This window comes from Saccostrea echinata, unplaced genomic scaffold (assembly GCF_033153115.1).
Source record: "Saccostrea echinata isolate AGI-Se365-2 ecotype Australia unplaced genomic scaffold, CSIRO_AGI_Sech_v1 ptg000054l, whole genome shotgun sequence".
NCBI lineage: Eukaryota > Metazoa > Mollusca > Bivalvia > Ostreida > Ostreidae > Saccostrea > Saccostrea echinata.
The window spans coordinates 1882385-1901131 of record NW_026889803.1 but is presented as its reverse complement, the minus strand read 5'-3'; the positions used below and the strand labels follow the sequence as shown (position 1 = coordinate 1901131).

The 18747-nt window shown below is 35.3% G+C and overlaps 2 protein-coding genes and 1 non-coding gene across 5 annotated transcripts; 2 read left to right on the top strand and 1 right to left on the bottom strand.

The window, feature by feature from the left end:
* Window positions 1–882: 882 nt before the first annotated feature.
* Window positions 883–8257, bottom strand: LOC133172001 (Fanconi anemia core complex-associated protein 20-like). Its single transcript, XM_061306798.1, has 5 exons — window positions 7942–8257; window positions 7024–7111; window positions 6765–6875; window positions 5487–5653; window positions 883–1067 (listed from the first exon to the last, which is right to left on the bottom strand). The coding sequence occupies exons 1-5, from the start codon at window positions 8073–8075 to the stop codon at window positions 995–997; spliced, it is 573 nt and encodes a 190-aa protein (XP_061162782.1). The 5' UTR covers window positions 8076–8257; the 3' UTR covers window positions 883–994.
* Window positions 6420–6492, top strand: Trnal-caa (transfer RNA leucine (anticodon CAA)). The gene has a single exon. It is a non-coding gene; the product is annotated as a tRNA-Leu (tRNA).
* A 24-nt stretch (window positions 8258–8281) lies between the features above and the next one.
* Window positions 8282–13867, top strand: LOC133171999 (arginine/serine-rich coiled-coil protein 2-like). Of its 3 annotated transcripts, none has more exons than XM_061306794.1 (9): window positions 8282–8418; window positions 8737–8932; window positions 9295–9365; window positions 10537–10833; window positions 11305–11507; window positions 12092–12258; window positions 12474–12613; window positions 12712–12837; window positions 13264–13867. In XM_061306794.1, exons 1-9 carry the CDS (start codon window positions 8347–8349, stop codon window positions 13525–13527), a joined length of 1536 nt encoding a protein of 511 aa, XP_061162778.1. In that variant the 5' UTR covers window positions 8282–8346; the 3' UTR covers window positions 13528–13867. The 3 variants fall into 3 exon arrangements, with proteins under 3 accessions (XP_061162778.1, XP_061162777.1, XP_061162779.1); XM_061306793.1 differs by having other exon boundaries at window positions 9292–9365; XM_061306795.1 differs by lacking the exon at window positions 8282–8418 and adding an exon at window positions 9052–9106 and having other exon boundaries at window positions 8791–8932; window positions 9292–9365.
* The last annotated feature ends 4880 nt before the right edge of the window (window positions 13868–18747 follow it).

The window sequence follows — 18747 nt, the reverse complement described above, 5'->3', positions numbered from 1 at the left end:
GCTCTCTGGTTGCCCATCCCAATTTTTTTTTTCAGACCAGGGAGCTACAGATCTGCAGCTACTTATTTGTACCATGAGCTGGTCTGATGAGAAGACTATGGTTGGGGTGGGTCAAAGGTTGTAGCTTCTCTTGCAAAGATAAAAACATGGCTTCAATCACGAAGTTGACAACAGTTTGGATGGGATGTTCATAGCTTCTCCAGGCCAGACGGAGAGCAGTGGCGGATCCAGGAATTTCATAGCGGGGGCGCAGTAGAAGGCAGGGGGTCTGGGGGCTGCATTGAAGCCCCCAGTGGGTCCAGGGTAAAGCCCTGGTGGGGTCCGAATTCTAACAAATAAGAGGTGTTTTTTCCTTGATTTTAGGATAATACAAACAAAATTTAAAAAAAAAAAAAATTCAAACGGGGGGAGGGGGGGCACACCCGGCGCTGGATCCACCTTTGGAGAGCTTAGTTGTCTGTAATTGCTATTGGAGTCACAGAACATGGTTTCTATTGCAGCAAAGAGAATTTTAGTTTCAGTGCAGTAACTTCAAGGATTCTATAAAATAGTCTTACTCTGATGACAGAGCTTAGGAGGAATTGTTTTGGTATCAAGGAGTCTAAATAATGTGTCTTCTGTTGCTAGAACAGCTTTGGTTTTTAGGCAATAAAATTTGCACTTGAGACCAAACACAATATTTTAGTCTGAAAAAAATGATAGTGACAGAGAACACATGATCAGTTAATAAACATTTTTATGACCACTATCTTAATTTTTTCGTAATGTTAAAGAATGAAAGGTATCAATTTGTGAACTCTCCAGGTACACACCTATAGTCATCATATACTAACATTATATGTAAATGAATGAAAGACTTTACATGCATTTGCATTGTCTTATATTCACTTAAAAGTTAAAACACATTTGGCTAATTTCTGTTTTTATTAATATTTTTTTTTAAACATAAAAAATGAACACTTTAGGGTAAGATTGGCTGAAGTGGAGATGTTAATCACCAGTTCACATCATCATCTGTGGAGGAAAGGCAAGTAGCAAGGTGGCTGTCTATGTCTAGCATAGTGAAACTGTAAAAACAAATTAAAAAGAGTGCAATTAAAAATTATTTAGCTCGCAAAAAATGAATGTTATTAAAGAGGTAAAAATGAATCTTGTACATGATGCATAGGTTTACTTCATCATTTAAATAATACATCCTTAGTTATTTGTACACGTAATACATGTACTACTCATGAATAGGGATTTTTTTCATTTTGTCTAATAATTCAATTTTGGTCAAAAAATAGAATCCAACATTAACCAATCCTTATCAGTGGTATTGCTCTTCAAACAGAAACTGCAAAAATGCCCAGCAGACACTGGAAACAAATCGCAAACAAGAGGCCCTGGGGCCACATCGCTCACCTGAGCACTGTGGCTAGGAAAAGAGGAAAAATCTGTTTAGTATTGAAAAGCTTAAATGCATAAGTGGTCCCAACCTTCCCCTAAAAGGGAGTGGGGGGTATGATTTGAACAAAATTAAATCTACACTAACTAAGTATGCTTACATGATTTTTTGACTAACTGACTTTTTTCTCTACAAGTTTGAACTTTCACTGTGGCCCCACCCTACCCCTGGAGGTCATGATATGAACAAACTTGAATCTAAACCACCTGAGGATGCTTCCATTTAAATATGACCAATCATAGCTTTGCTGTTCTTGAGAAGAAGATTTTTGAAGATTTTTCCTATATATTGCTACGTAATTCTTTGATCGTCCATTGTGGCCCCACCCTACCCCCGGGGGTCATGATTTGAACAAATTTGAATCTACACCACCTGAGGATGCTTCCAAATAAATATGACCAATTATAAGTTTGCTGTTCTCGAGAAGAAGATTTTTGAGGATTTTTCCGATATACTCCTATGTTAAACTTTGATCGTCCATTGTGGCCCCAACCAACCCCCGGGGATCATGATTTGAACAAATTTGAATCTACACCACCTGCAGATGCTTCCATATAAATATTACCAATCATAGCTTTGCTGTTCTTGAGAAGAAGATTTTTGAAGATTTTTCAGATATACTCCTATGTTAATTAAAACTTTAATCTTCCATTGTGACCCCACCCTACCCCCAGGGGTCATGATTTAAACAAACTTGAACATACATCACCTGAAGATGCTTCCATATAAATATGACCAATCATAGCTTTGCTGTTCTTAGGAAGAAGATTTTTGAAGATTTTTTCTATATACTCCTATGTTAATTAAAACTTTAATCTTCCATTGTGGCCCCACCCTACCCCCAGGGGTCATGATTTGAACAAACTTGAACCTACATCACCTGAGGATGCTTCCATATAAATATGACCAAACATAGCTTTGCTGTTCTTGAGAAGAAGATTTTTGAAGATTTTTCCTATATACACCTATGTTAAACTTTGATCGTCCATTGTGACCCCACCCTACCCCTGGGGGTCATGATTTGAACAAACTTGAATCTACACCACCTGAGGATGCTTCCATATAAATATGACCAATCATAGCTTTGCTGTTCTTGAGAAGATGATTTTTAAAGATTTTTCCTATATATCCTTATGTAAAACTTTGATCGTCCTTTGTGGCCCCACCCTACCCCCGGGGGTCATGATTTGAACAAATTTGAGTCTACACTACCAAACAATAATTCCACATGAGTTTCATCTTTCCTGGCCCATTGGTTCTTCAGAAGATTTTTCAATAATGCCATTAATTTTTGGCTATTTCGTAATTATCTCCCCTTGGAGGGGGGCGTGGCCCTTCATTTGAACAAACTTGAATCCCTTTCACCCAAGGATACTTTGTGCCAAGTTTGATTGAAATTGGCCCAGTAGTTCTGGAGAAGAAGATGAAAATGTGAAAAGTTTATGACAACGCCAACGACGACGACAACAACGACAGACAAGGGACAAATTTTGATCAGAAAAGCTCACTTGAGCCTTCGGCTCAGGTGAGCTAAAAACTAATCCTCTGAAATTATCCATTGTACATGTAATATGGCAGTAAAATTGCATGATTTTTCAAGATGTTGGCATCATATGGTTAATAAGGAGTAAAGAGTTAATAACCCTTATGCATATACAGAGTGTAAGCATAATGTGTTAAATCTTTTCTTTATTCTGGTTATAAAAGATAAAATGAAGATCAATTTTTTTTCTATGTTCCATCCACTTAGGATCAATAGAATGTAATGCAAACCATTTTAATACCCAGTAGTTCTGAGTGTGCCCTGATAACTATTTTACAGTCAAACCTCGTTATCATGAACTTAATGGGACCAAGAAAAACTAGAGGTACTGTGAGCATTGAGCTCACAAAATGATACCCCTGCCTCCCATATGATTAAAATGGCAAAGTCCATGTTTTGCTATATGGAAGACCTGAAATAAGTGTCCAATCAAAAAAGTACAAGAGGCCCATGGGCCACATCGCTTACCTGAGCACATTGGCAAGGAAAAGCACAAATCACTTCAGTATTGAAAAGTTTAAAAGGGGGGGGGGGGGGGGCTTGGATTTTGAACTACCTGAGGATGCTTCCATATCAAAATAACAAATGGCTTTGCTGTTCTTGAGCAGAAGATTTTTAAAGATTTTTTTCCTATATATTCCCTTGTTAAAAATTTGATCCCCAATTGTGGACCCTCCCTACCCCCCCCCCCCCATCATTTGAACAAACTTGAATCTACACTACCTGAGGATGCTTCCATATCAATATGACTAAACATGGCTTTTCTGTTGTTGAGAAGATTTTTTCCTATATATTCCTATGAAAAAATTTGATCCCACATTGTGGCCCCACCCTACCCCTGGGGGGTTATGATTTGAACAAACTTGAATCTACATTACCTGAAGATGCTTCCATATCAATATGACAAAACATGGCTTCGCTGTTCCTGAGAAGAAGATTTTTCAAGTTTTTTCCTATATATTCCTATGTAAAACGTTGATCCCCCATTGTGGCCCCACCCTAACCCTTGGGGTCATGATTCGAACAAAGTTAAATCTACACTATCTGTGAATGCTTCCATATCAATATGACTTAACAAGGCTTTGCTGTTCTTGAGAAGAAGATTTTTCAAGTTTTTTTTTCTGTATATTCCTATGTAAAACTTTGATCACCCATTGTGGCCCCACCCTACCCCTGGGGGTCATGATTTGAACAAACCTGAATCTGCAATACCTGAGGATGATTTCATATCAATATGACTAATTGTGGCTTTGTTGTTCTTGAGAAGAAGATTTTTCAAGATTTTTTTCTATATATTCCTATGTAAAACTTTGATTCCCCATTGTGGCCCCACCCTACCCCTGGGGGTCATGATTTGAACAAATTTGAATCTGCACTACCTGAGGATGATTCCATATCAATATGACTAATTGTGGCTTTGTTGTTCTTGAGAAGAAGATTTTTCAAGATTTTTTTTCTATATATTTCTATGTAAAACTTTGATCCCCCATTGTGGCCCCACCCTACCGCAGGGGGTCATGATTTGAACAAACTTGAATCTACACTATGTAATGAAGGTCTCATATAAGTTTCAACTTTTACAGCCCATTTGTTCTTGAAAAGAAGATTTTTAAAAGATACCACCAAATTTTCACTAATTCTTAATTATCTCCCCTTGAAAGAGGGGATGGCCCTTCATTTGAACAATTTGAATCCCCTTTACCCAAGGATGCTTTGTGGCAAGTTTGGTTGAAATTGGCCCAGTGGTTCTGGAGAAGAAGTCGAAAAAATGTGAAAAGTTTACAGACGGATGGACAGACAGACGGACAGACGGACAGCGGACAAAATGTGATCAGAAAAGCTCACTTGAGCCTTCAGGTCAGGTGAGCTAAAAATAGGTGCACAATGGCACTTTGTAATGAAGATTCTGTGAAAGTATCATTAAATTTCATTCAGTGGTATAGGAGGAGTTGTGGATAAGAGATGGGTACCCCTCAATATTACAAAGAATGGTTGTCTTTGTTTTCCCACTTGAAACCAAAAATATGTGTCCAATCAAAAAGTAAAATAAGAGGTCACGATGGCACTATGTAACAAAGATTCTGTGAAAGTATCATTAAATTTTTTTCAGTGTTATAAGAGGAGTTGCAGATAAGAGATGGGTACTCCAAAGGATAACGGACAAACAGATGTACACAGACAGATGGACAGACGCTCCGCTCATAATTTGAATTGTTTCAAGACTTTTGAAAATGATCTTTTTCATCTTCTCATTTCATTATTGTATTTATGGAACAAATTACTGATAAACAAATGAACTCCCATCACTATACACCCCCCCACTTTTTAAGCGGGGGGATTTATAAATTTGAGATATTGAGGGTAAAATATATAAAGAAAAAAAATAATTGGGACTTCCAAATCCCTTCAACATATCCATGGTATTTGAGATATCGATGTTCAAGATACTGAAGTTCAATTGTATTTATAAGTTAGAACTGCTGCCTGTAGCTATACCTTGGATCAAAAGCTTTGCCACACATGGGACATTGTGAAACAGTGCTTGCACTTTGTGATGGTTCACGCTGTGTTTCCTGTATAGGTGATCTCACTTTATCACCCTGCACTTCTGAAGTTTCTGGTGCACAGCTTTTCCTTTCACTTTTTGTAATGACTGTCAAGCACTAAAATAAAAGATTGTAAAACAAATCTATGCATTTATATAAGATTCCGTGTTCACTCTTAAGAATGATGAGCTACAAAGAAAGGTGGCTAGTTTTGTACACTGAAAAGGATAAAACATGGAGGTGAACACTACTACATGTATATATCTACAGGAAACAAAGCATTCATAAGAATCTGACTGATTTCAGGTGAAAAAGTCACTCAAGCTGTAGATTTGACAATGTTGCAGAAACTGCAAATGGCAGATGGCACAAATTTACTTATTCTGATTTGAAACAAACTGCACAAAATTACTAATTCCATTTCAAAATTCATTTCATATGTAACAGTAAAGGAGAAAATGTATGGCTGGACTGGAAATCAAACCCGTGACCCTTGCATCACAAGAAAAGTGCTTTACCTACTGAGCTACGTAGGCTGATATCCACTGCCCAAACCACTACATTCCTCCCTCCTTAAATTGTCTTCTTTCTCAAAGACAAACCCAAGTTCTTACTGCTCCCATCAGGTCTTTCACCTTCAAGTCCAGGGGAGGTCATGGCACCAAATGTAACCGTAAGAGAGAAAAATGTGACAAACCAGACCAGAATTTGAACCCAGGTCCCCTGAATCTCCAGTCAGGTCGCCACCTGCTATCAAACCTGTCTGACCGCCACAATTAATTTGTGGTGCCATGCCCTGGAAGTGACAGGTGAAAAACCTGCCAGTGAAAAGCCTGGGTTGGTGTCTTTGGGGGGCAAAGACCTTTAAGGAGGGAGGATGGGTGGCCAGATAGCTCACTTGGTAGAGCACCTGACTCAAGATTTAGGGGGCCCGGGTTCAAATCCTGGTCTGGTCCTCTTGATAGAATACTTCTTGATATAAGACAAGAAATAATATCCAAAGCATGTGACAAAAAAGCAGCTCCGTAAATTGAAGATTTTTACAATGCTTGGATCTGTAGCTCTCTGGTTTGTCTATCCAAATTAGCTCAATCAGAGAGCTACAATTTTGCAGCTACCCTGGTACTTACTACTTACTGATCTAATATAAAAGAAGACTTCCTTTAGTATGAACCATAATGTCCTCTGGCATTCAGAATGTTATTTAATTACACTACCTGTCACTCACATTTTCCAGGATATCACAAGAAGGTGGCTTCCGTTTTCTGCACAAAGGGCACATAGGTGGGAATGGTGACATTTCTTCTATGGGCTTTTTTTGAATCACATTGTCTTCCACCTGTAATTTTTCTTTTTACTTCAGTAAAAGAAATCTCTAGAAGTATTTACTTTAAATTTTAAAAAGACCACTTGTCACAGAAATCATACTGACTTTAAAAAGAGCATTTTCCATACAGATATAGTATATAAATAAAGTAAAAACAAACCCTCTTATTAGGTATGAATGGAGGGAAAGGTGTGAGCTTGGTTTGCATTGGTTGCTGGTTTGTTTCTGTTGGAACATTTTCTTGTGATCTTCAAAACAAATCAGTGAGTGTTTTTGAGGATTTTTATCTACCAATTATGATGGTTAGTGCCTATGAATGAAACAAACAAAGGTCTGTGAAAAAGAAAATTGACTAATGACAGAAAGCAAGGTACCTTTTTTAACTTATACCTTGGACTAATAAATTATTTTTTATTCTAGATAATCTGGGATTTTCAAACATTACAAAATATAAAGGCTAAATTCTTCAGCTTTTAGTTTTACCCAGTATAAAACAAAGAATCATTGACCAGTGCACTCAGGAGCAAACATCAAAAATCTTTGGTTCAGAAAAACTTGAATTTTATTTAAAAAATTATACACAAGAAAAAGAAGTTCATATGTTGATTTACTCAGAAAAAGATCTGAGAGATCCTCTTTTAAGAGAATTAGATTAAGTGCACATAAACTTGCGATAGAAAGTGGACTGTGGTAGATATATTACATGTACCACATCAAGAAACAAAAGATTTTGTAATGCTTGCAATACTGGTGTGATTGAGGATGAAATTCATTTTCTTTTTCAATGTTAATCTTATTCTAAGCTAAGAAACACATAACTTAGAAATATTTATAATATAATAAAGAAAAATATTAATCTGGACAATATTAATGAAAGATACATGTTACAAGTATATATATGTAAACAGTGATAAACATACATGACAAAGTCTTAAAATTTATTAGAGACTGTTTTGAACATAGAACTCAATTACTTAATACTACATAAATATTATGTAAACATACTTATTGATGTTCAATGGACCTTTAAAAATTGTGTTTGTGCCAATAAATATTTGTATTTGTATTTATCTTATACCTGTCATTGGCATTGTCATGGGTATCATTAGTTCTTTTGTTAAAAGATAAATCCTTTGATTTCAGAGCAGACTGAACAAATGACTTTTCCTCATTTGTAGGACCAAGTTTTCGCTTCAGACTTAGTCGCTTCATGCTACTTTCACTTTCACTCAAAGTATAAATATTTGAAAATAATTCTCAAAAACATGATTTTTGATTCCAAATATATGATAGGTAAAGAGCACTTTAAAACTATTATTCCAATACTAATGAGTAATCAATGATGCTTTGTCGTTTGAAATGAAATAAAGCAAAATTTTCCTCGAGTTCAGAGTTGCACATGAAATGGTAACCGGAAGTTGACGTCTGGCAATCGTTCAAGTTTGGGCAGGCGAGAAGGTGCGCAGAAGTAGCGAACTCCGGAATGGATCTCTTAGCTAATTATGATGACGATGGAGATAAATCACAAAGCTCTAGCAGTAATAAACAAGATCCGGTATATTTTATGAATATATATTTTAAAGAATATATCTTGTTTTCTTAGTTTATAAATCAACGAAACGAAAACGTCCTTCTTATTTTTCAAAATGGCGGCCTTCCACCATTATCAATAATTTGAAAACGGAAGTTAATTTTGTATCATGAAGAATTTTGTACAAGCTAATAACTTTACTATGACAACCGTTTTGTGATGTTTTTACCTTTGTTTGATGTATAAATTGCTGTATTCTGCGTAGAGAAGTTAGAGAACATTTTCCCAATCCTATTAAACGATGTTCAAAGATCAATGAAATAATTTATCTTTTAATGTAAGGTTGAAGTGTCATCCAGTCTGCAGGCTGAATGGGAATCTTTTGAGAAAATGATCTCAGGTTTAAATGAAGACACAGAAAAGCCAACATCTGTAAATGAATTCCTACAGGCCGGAATAGTGGCATATCCAGGCTCATTCAAAAACAACACAGAAAATGAAAAGGATGGTAAAGGATCCTCAAGTTCTGAGGAAGAAGGTAAAAGTTCAATTTAGTATCAAAATGAATTTTATATATATTTAAAATTTTTATATCATTTTGTTAAGAGATAGTTAACATTTTCAAACATTATTCACATGATATGTCTTGTTTGATAGCTTATATCAAATCATACTGATACTTGGAAGACACATTTTGATAAAAGAAAAACAGGTTAGTTACCATGAGTAAAACTTCAGTATTGGTCGTTTATCGTTAGTAATTCTTTCATTTTGGTATTATGATGATACTTACAGTCTTAGTTACATGTTTTTAATGTCTAGTAGTCTTCATTATAACACTTCACTTTTTATAATTATTAAAATTTGTTCCTTAACTATGTATTTCATTCTTTACAGCAGAAGGTCCCAAAAAGTCCAGATCTTTTGCTGAAGATGTAATGAAGCTGTTCAGATCGGAATTTGTTGAAGAGGTAAACCAAAAAAAATGGAAGAAAGATATTTTAAAAAAGATAAATAACAAAAAGCAAAATTAAAATGAAATCACAATTTTTTTCATGTCGCATTGAACCCCATAGATTATATCAATTACTGCTTTGAACCTAAAGAGACATGCCTAGTATTAGTTTTAAACCAAAATGAACAGTAAAACAATTCGTTCATTGGATTCTTAGAAGAGGTATCGTTGTCCTTAGAGGGGAAAAAAATCTTCAGTTCACTGAATTTATATTTTCTCCACATTTGACAGGGTTTTCCAGTCCTTTAGAATTATTCCCATCCTGAAAATATGTATAAGGTGTTTCGGGTCCTTTCATAACATTAAATATGAAAAAAAGGTTTAAGGTTATTTTCTTCAATAATCTGACCTGCTATCTACATATCAATTAGGTTTACCTTACCATGTGATTGCTGCAAAGAAACACTGATTCAACATATAATGACGACAACAATCTCTCAAATTGTTGTTGTTTCCGTGATGGCGTATGGGTAAGTAGATGGAAGAGGAGGTAACCAAGATTACAGTCTCATGAAGACAAAAGTGAGATTCCTCAGCTGGGAAAGACATTGCAAACATTTCCTGTTTCTCTTGTCATATGATCCGTATGATAACATGTTTTATTCATATATTGACCTCAGACATGACTTCACTTTTTTGAAACACATCTTTATCACAAACATATCCTGTTTCTCTTACCAGATGATCCATATGTTAACACATTTTATTCATATATTGACCTCAGACATAAGACTTCACTATTTAAACACATCTTTATTCGTTTAAGGGTCAAATAAAATCGGTCCTTTACCTTGAAGTAAAAAAATTCTTGCATTTTTGTTGACATAATTCATTTAATTTGTATTTCCTGTGTCAATTTTCAAAAGCCTATAAAGTGCTCCATAACTTATTAATTTATTTACCAGTATCCTCACTAGACCTAACTGTCATTTTATTTTTAATTTACTCAGTAGGATGACAATGTATTTATGAAAAGGTTTCAGTTGCTATTTGTGTTGTTGTTTTCCTTTATTGATCAACATTGTGCATCGGTTTTTAAGATACTTTTCTTAGCTGTATTATCAGGATGTTTTCAGCTGATAAAGAGTAATATACCAGGAATTAGTAGATCATTTTGTCTTTGGCAGGAACTAGATATGCCTCCCAGAGCCAGGTCCTCATCACACTCCTCTGGATCCACCCACAGCAGTAGATCTGCCTCAGCCTCTCCATCTCCTGATAGAGAGGAGGAAAAAGAAGAAGAGCAGGAGGAGGAACCAGATAAAGAATCCAGTAAAGAGGTTAAAGAAGACAGGAGGCAGTCCACAGAGGGTCACTCCAATAGGAAGCGGTCTAGATCAAGGTCAAGGTCACGTAACAGAAGGACTTCACACCCAAGAAAAAAGTCTCGATCCAGTCGCTCTAGATCGAGATCAAGAAGGAGGGTATGTGAAATATGCCCACAACTATTTGTCTTGGATACTTTTTTAAAACTTTCATTTGCATAATTTTCATTGTGTAATGGTTATTTACCAATAGAATCATAAAAGAAGATGCAAAATCATGAGTCTGCTTATGAGTAGCTAACTTACATGTGCAGTATTTGTTATATATCTGACAAGATGCAATTCAATAAAACCTATTAATAGATGAAAAGAAATAATCCTGTGTATTAAAGTTATTGTCAGCTTATCAATAGAATCATAAAACAAGTGGCAATATCAGAGTCTAATGAATAAACATAGCTCGCTTGTGTAGTATTTGTTAGTATTCATTTTGTTTTGTGTAAAAACATTTATTGCATATATTTCTTAAATGCTTTAAAGTACCCAGAATTCTTAGACATTCTGTATTAGTTTAAAATTCATAAGAAAAATTTGTTTTCATGGAGTTTATTAAGAAATGATGCATTGCAGAGTCGAGACAGGAAAGGCAGCTCATCACGCAGGAGACACAGGCGCAGCAGATCTCGAGACCGAAAACATAGAAGGCATTCCTCTAGAGACAGACACAGACACAAGAAAGATAGGCGAAGAAGTCGAAGCAGGGACAGACATCGTAAAAGGAGTCACAGGAGTAGGTCTAGACACCGCAGCAGGTCACCACCACACAAACACAGGTTTGTTTTTACCTGTACAGCTATATAGATGTATACTATTCTGGTTAGGCTAATATTCTCTCCCTTGCCCTTAGTATGTGATCAGGGAAGTGGGAGGGGGTGACAATATGTATGTACATGTAAAGGAGTGACAATGCTAGAGTGCAGTGGCAACAAAGGGAGAACTTCATGAAAAGAATGCCATGGAGTGAGAAAGATAAACCATTGAAAGCAAGAGACACAGAAGGCTGTAATGACAATAAGAAAAACGAAGCCAGGGAGTAAAAAAGAAAGGGCAGAAGTAAAAAAAAAAAAAAACAGGGGCGGGGAAAATAGATTCGCATAATTAGCATAATTCTTGCATTACTCTTGAATACTTTCTCACTTTCTTGCATATATTGCAATTAAGCAAGGTCCTGTCAGTATGATATTCTTAAGATGCTGATTGATGTAGTTATATATGTTTACTGGTGTCAAATTTTTTTATTTTAACAAATTAGTAAAATTATATTAGGCATGTTTAACTTTATTAACCATTTCCTTATAAGTAACAATCTGTAATATATCTGTTAGCAAACTGTTTTGTCATCTGTTGTATTGTTTAGGTCTGGAAAGAGCCGTAGTCGCAGTAGAGATAGGGGTCATCATCCTGCTCCATCCTCCTCCAAACCTGAGGGGGAGAAGCATTTGACTTTCAAGGAGAAGATGAGGCAGCAGTTGCTGAAAGCCAGCAAATACTTACAGGCAGGGGAAGGAGGGCTAGAAGTGGATGGTAAGTACATTTGTTAAGTGATTCCTATTTGAAACTTCCTAAATTATGGCCCCCAAATTTTTGCATGTTTTGCACCCAAAATAATTTTTATGAATTGCTGTGTACTCGGTGAGAACAAAAAGTTTAGAAAATAAAAGTCCAGAAAATTACTTTTAGAGAGATATCTTCAGAGAAACTTTTCATGAAATAATAGTTTTAATAAAATTCAAATTTAGGAACTCCAAAGGAAAAACCAAGCAATCTTCCATTAAGTGATGGACATAAACGATTTTTTGAGGCTTTGGCTTCATCCACACAGTCCAGTGTGACTCCACAGATGGCCCTCTTACACACAATGGCAGCAATGCACCAGAAGGTCAGTATTTGAAAAAACAACTAATCAACATTGGAACATTGAAAATGGAAATCTTTACAAGTATGACTTTTAAAATATTTGACATTTTGATTCTGTAGGCTCAAGAAATGACAGGTGTTGCTGTTCCTAAATATTATAACCCTGCTGCTGTGAATCCTCTGAAGTATGCTGAGCAAGTCCAGAAAAGGAAGTTATTGTGGTCAAAAGCAAAGGAACACAAAGAGGTATGTGTGCTTTATATACTGTATTCCTGTTCACAAGAGCTTTATATAGACGTAATTAGGCGAGACCATCTGCTTGCAGAAATTTCATTCTTGAGTATAATCTTATCATTTAAGATTATTATTTTATATAGAGCAGTAACCAAAATTTATTAAAATTTTGTTTTGCTTATAAATGCCAAACAACAATCTTAGGAAAATAGTTGTTGCGAAAATTTATTGATCTACAGTACATAAATTAAACTGATCTGTTCATATCTTCATGTTAAAAAAAAAAGCAGTAGATTCACTTTTACCCTGTGAATAGATTCTCCAAAGAACAATTTCATGTAAATAAGAAGGAAGATGTTTTACTGCCATTGATGCTAAATGCAGTATTATTTAACAAAATGTCAAAGCTTACAGATATTTTTTTTAATTCTTTATCAGGATAAGGAAAAGGAATGGCAACATACGGCCTTTAATCAGGATGAAAATGGAAAGATAGCTACAAAATTTAAAAAGTTGATGGGCTTGAAAGAGGGAGCAGATGATGGTACTGGTAGTGCCCCAGAATTGACAGAGGAACAGAAGAAAAAACGAGAGGAGCTTTTCTCGAGACTAGATAAAGACTATGAGTTTGCTCGCATGACAACTCACACACAGAGGGGCGTAGGTTTGGGGTTCTCCTCACAGGGAATCCAACCTCCGTAATAATGTTCAATATCTGTACATATGTCTCGACATTCTTGTGACAATCATGAATCTGGATCTTGATCCAAGAAATGATTGTCCTTAATCCTGAATTTTGATATGTGAATTTAATCTATCCATGAAGTGAACCAGCTACTTGCTTACTGTGAAACCCTGAGCAGAGCAAAAAGATTTTGAAATGATCTGTGATAATCCTGTGTTTTGGACCCAGAGTATTTCTGGGAAAGGAATAGTTGTTGTTTGATATGAACAACAGTTAGTGGACTGGGTATTTGTATTTGTTTCATTTAGAAACAAACAAGTATTGTTTTTTATTAAAAAAAATTTACTTGCAGATTGATTTGTGTTCACTTGAATTTTTATAATTTTCCATCTCTGAAAAGTTCAACTTATAAAGTTCAAAATACCTTTATTCACACATATAAAATGTTGCATTAATTCTTAATATTTTCCAAAACAATGCATTTTATAAGTAAAATGGAAACGAATTTAGCAAAGATTGCGGGGCAAAATAAACTTTTTGACAACTCTTTAAGAGTTACCTCTCTTATCAGAGGAAGAGTATTCATAGACCTGCAATTGCTTTAGGTCTTAGACTGACTTGCCTGTCTGATATGCGCGATATACACGATAGAGACAGGCAATACTAGTCTATTTAGGTCTATGGAGCTATATATAAGGACACCCAGGGAACTGGTTTTAAGGACATATGATATGTAGTTTTGAACTAGTTTTGAACTAAATATTTATTATTCTCTGTATAATTTAAGATTCCAATAATTGAAAGACCTTTGCGACTTTTATGATGCTTAAGGTCAGACGACACGTTCCTCGAATACCTGTTTTGTATCTCATCATAATATATAGAAAAAAATATTCATAATTATCATTATCTTGTGATTTTTAAACTGTTTTTAAAATGTCTTAAAAAATAAAGACACCAAAAATTGTGATAATGAAAATTCAGGAGATCTCCAATAGGATTATATAGAAAACAACATCATCTGGTATCTTGCACATAGGCTTGGTAAGGTACCTCAATTTCTTGTGAGGAAACTTGTTAAAGTAGCTATGCTTCAGTGAAAAATTCTTAGGAAAAATTATACATCATTGAGGAATGTGTTGTCTGACCTTAATGATGCCCTATACTCCTCTACTAAGTACTGAGGAAATACCATATGAAATATATTCTGTTATATTTTTCTTGAAATAACCCAGTTTTTCTTCATTTGATATCTGTTCAAAACCCCGGGTAACGTATGATTTTTTGTCTAAAACTTTTTAAATTAAGAATGTCTAGGAAAAAATTATCAGTAGGTAATGTGCGCTGTAAGGTACGTGCATGTAAGTTGCGTATGACCCTAAGGGTTCCAAAGGCTAGTGGTTTTGTGCAAGGAGACCCATGGCTAATGAAAAATTAGAAGTTGCATTTATCCATGCAATGCATAAAAATAAGTGTCTAAAGATACAGGTAGCTGAAGTGTTTGGTCAAATGTCAGTTCACCGTTTAGTTTACTGCATGATTTTGTTTTGTAGCTTCTTGATAAAGCTAGAGCAATTACAAAGTGTCCAAAAAACAAACAAACCACAGAGTTTTATTTTTTAAATAAATGTAATATTTTCTTTTGTTCACTGTAAAGGGCAAAATTTACCCATTTATATGGTTTTACTGCAAAATATTCTTGGGCAAAGGTATTCAGCGTCATATTGATCAACCACCTCTCAAGGGGAGGTAATTAAGAAATAGTATACATGGGCTATAATGGGGCATATTGTATTATCTTAAAAAACAACACCGGAATATATTTCATATATTTTATCTAATAAGCACAAAAATGTACAGGCTGATTAGATTGGATGTCATTAAGCAAGTGTCTTTGTACCAAAATCATTTTATATAAACAGGAAATATGGGTGACTCACTTTCAGATTAATATCAGTAGGTTACTGAAGAGAGCTAAATTTGCTTAAAGTCAAATCAATTATAAACAATTCTAGTAAATTCTAACACGTAACAAGATGCATATGTGTAGAGATCACACTGGCGGATTTATAAGGGCAGCCCCCCCCCCCCTTTTTGTGTCCAAATATATACATAAGATTGGAAAATTGCATCCAAATATACACTACTTTCCAATTAATCTCAGGCCCGTAGCAACGGTTTCAAAAGTGGGGGGGGGGGGGGCAACTTCCCCCCAAAAAATCTGACAAGAAAAAAAAACCTAAACTGAGCAAGAGTTGGGGGGACTTCCCAACATAATCTGACAAGGGAAAAACCTAATTACTGTCCAAATCCTGGAATTTGCCAGTGCTCGACCTTAATTACAGCAACAAAAAGTTGGGGGAACACCAGCATCTAAAGGAAAAATACTATACTCAGGAACAAGCCCCCCTCCCGCGTTCTACGGGCCTTAATCTGTTGTAGACAGGGCATACTCCCGACAATGAAACATCCTTTTCTATAAATGGCAGAAAAAGTACGGAACATTATTAACTCATAACAGATTGTGAGCATCGCAGTTTAGACAGAAGGCGGAGCGTGCGTCGTATTGACACATTTAGCATTTACTAAAATAAATTAACTTTCTTCACACATTTAGCATTTACTAAAATGATTTAACTTTCTTCATAGAATAATTGTACATAGTTTTTTTCCCAATACACATGTATAATTACATGTATATCAATATTCTCCTCATTAGCAATGAGATTGGAAACCAAAGAATATATATTATGACGTCATAATAGTGTTTGGATGAAACAGAAAGAACGTCCAAAATGAATAGAGATATCATAATAGAATTCCCTGACAAATTAGTTTGGAGTACTTTTCAGACAGATTACGTTATACAACATGAAGAACACGTAATAGCCATCAGCGGATCTCTCGTAGAAATGGGCCAATGGAATATTCGACAGGCATTAATGTTAGGTAACTGACTATAATAAAGTGAAAGCTAGCCATCATGTACTATAATAATTCTTTCATATAAGTGAATTTTTACAGCTTTGTACAGAAAAAAAATGCACAATAATTTTATTTTACTCAATATGATTCATTGTGTTTCTTGAACATTAATGACTAAAGGACAGATGATACATATTTTTTTTCCAAAAATCTGATTATATATTTATATAAATAAAATGAATGTTTCATTCATAATTTCTCAATGACGTCCTATAAAGTGATTAAGAATTGTACAAATTTTACAAGGGTGACGGCAAAAAGAAAGAAATTTGAATATCATGGAAAGTCTACAATTTCTTCATATTTAAGAGATTTAATATATACCAAAATAACCAATCCATTCATCCATTTTTTGATTGTGTGTCCTTAAGTCATAACTGATCGACGCACAATACTTAGTCCATCGTATGGAGATATAGAGAGATCAAAGGCAGTTCATGTCCGGGGAGGGGGGGGGGGGGGCTTCAAATGCCTAAATGTGTAAGTTCATGTAGCACATGAGTGTACTAAAACACTCATTTATAGTTCGAGGAAAACGATTCTGTCAATTAGAATAAAGGTGAGAAAACGCAGTTTAAAAGGTTTCTCTAAATGTGAGCAGCGTATACATGGTACTAGTACTAATATCACTGTATGGAAAGTTCTTATCAAAAATCTGCTTGATTTGGATCACTAGCTATACTTTTGATGGGTCATTCGAAATTTCTGTCTGCACATGTAGACAAAAAATGTCATTAAAATACGTTTTCTTACACATATAAAACTGTTTCAACTAATATGAAATTTCTTTTTGCTCTATTTAAAGTTTACCATATTTTTTGTCATTTACTCCTCCTAAACATCGGTGGCACGCGTTTTGCACGCGTCTGATGGTCATTTTTCGATTAATCCCCCACTTAAATGGACCGTGGACATTATTTGAATAAAATATTTATTGTTCAGTTTTATATGAATCTTTATCAAACGTTAGCAATCAAACTTGACCAAAAAAAAAAAAAAGATATGTTTGTGAAACACTGATGCCCCCGTATGGCAACTCATATCAAAGGCTAAACTTACTCAAATACAAATCAAATATGTTAGTACCCAAAGTAAGGTCTAGTCTCGAGGAATATACCTTTGAAATATGAAAACCCTCGCAGCAACCATTGAATAGATATGGAAAAGGATAAAGTTTTTCAAAAGTAAGTCAAACATCAAGTTCAAAGTTAAAGTCTTTCAAAAGTAGGTCAAACTCCAAGGTGAAAGGGTCAAAGTTGTTTGTATCCAAACAAAGGTCTTGTCACAATGATTACATATGTTAAGTATGAAAGCCCTAGCACCAACCGGACAAAAGTTATGGCCAAAGTTAAAGTTTTGCAAAAGTAGGTCAAACTCCAAGGTCAAAGGGTCAAAGTTGTTGGTATTCAGAGGAAGGTCTTGACACAATGAATACATATGTGAAGGAAGCAAGCCCTAGCACCAACTGTTCAAAAGCCAAGGTTAAAGTTTTGCAAAGTAGGTCAAACTCTAAGGTCAAGGTCAAAGGGTCAAAGTTGTTGGTATCCAAAGGAAGACCTTGTCACAAGGATTACATATGTGAAGGATGAAAGCCCTAGTACTCACCGTTCAGAAGTTATGGCCAAGGTTAAAGTTTTTCAAAACAAGGTCAAACTCCAAGGTCAAAGTGTCAAAGTTTTTGGTATCCAAAGAAAGGTCTTATCACAAGGTATACACATGTGAAATATGAAAGTCCTGGCATCAAAGGTTTAAAAGTTATGGCCAAGGTTAACGTTTTTCCAAAAGTAGGTCAAACTCCAAGGTCAAGGCCAAAGGGTCAAAGTTGCTGGTATCTGAAGAAAGGTCTTGTCACAAGGTATACACCTGTGAAGTTTGAAATCCCTAGCACCAACGTTTCAAAAGTTATGGCCAAGTTTAAAGTCTGAAAAAATATTGCAAAAGTGTGTCAAACTCCAAGGTCAAGGTCAAATTTTATGGTATTCAAAGAAAGGTCTTTGCACAAAGAATACACATGTGAAATATGAAAGCCATAGCTTCAACCAATCAAAAGTTACGGGCAAGGTTAAAGTTTTTGCGGACAAACAGACAGCTAGACAGACAGACGGACGGACAGGGCAAAAACTATATGGCCCCGAATCTTCGATTACGGGAGCATAAAAAACCGTGGCAAACATACTAAAGCACTCACTCAAAACAAGAATAGCTCATTTTCTTTAAGAAGCCTAATTTCTAGAAAATAGATGATGTTTCGT

What these genes read in the sequence shown, in the direction of transcription:
- LOC133171999 (XM_061306793.1), top strand. Translation starts at nt 8,347, where the DNA reads ATGGATCTCTTAGCTAATTATGATGACGATGGAGATAAATCACAAAGC. An exon ending in GCAGTAATAAACAAGATCCG is followed by an intron (nt 8,419 to 8,736) that starts GTATATTTTATG and finishes TTTTAATGTAAG; the next exon opens with GTTGAAGTGTCATCCAGTCT. An exon ending in TGGCAGCAATGCACCAGAAG is followed by an intron (nt 12,614 to 12,711) that starts GTCAGTATTTGA and finishes TTGATTCTGTAG; the next exon opens with GCTCAAGAAATGACAGGTGT.
- LOC133172001 (XM_061306798.1), bottom strand. Translation starts at nt 8,075, where the DNA reads ATGAAGCGACTAAGTCTGAAGCGAAAACTTGGTCCTACAAATGAGGAA. An exon ending in CATTCATACCTAATAAGAGG is followed by an intron (nt 6,876 to 7,023) that starts GTTTGTTTTTAC and finishes GAAAAATTACAG; the next exon opens with GTGGAAGACAATGTGATTCA. An exon ending in GGCAAAGCTTTTGATCCAAG is followed by an intron (nt 1,068 to 5,486) that starts GTATAGCTACAG and finishes TTGTTTTTACAG; the next exon opens with TTTCACTATGCTAGACATAG.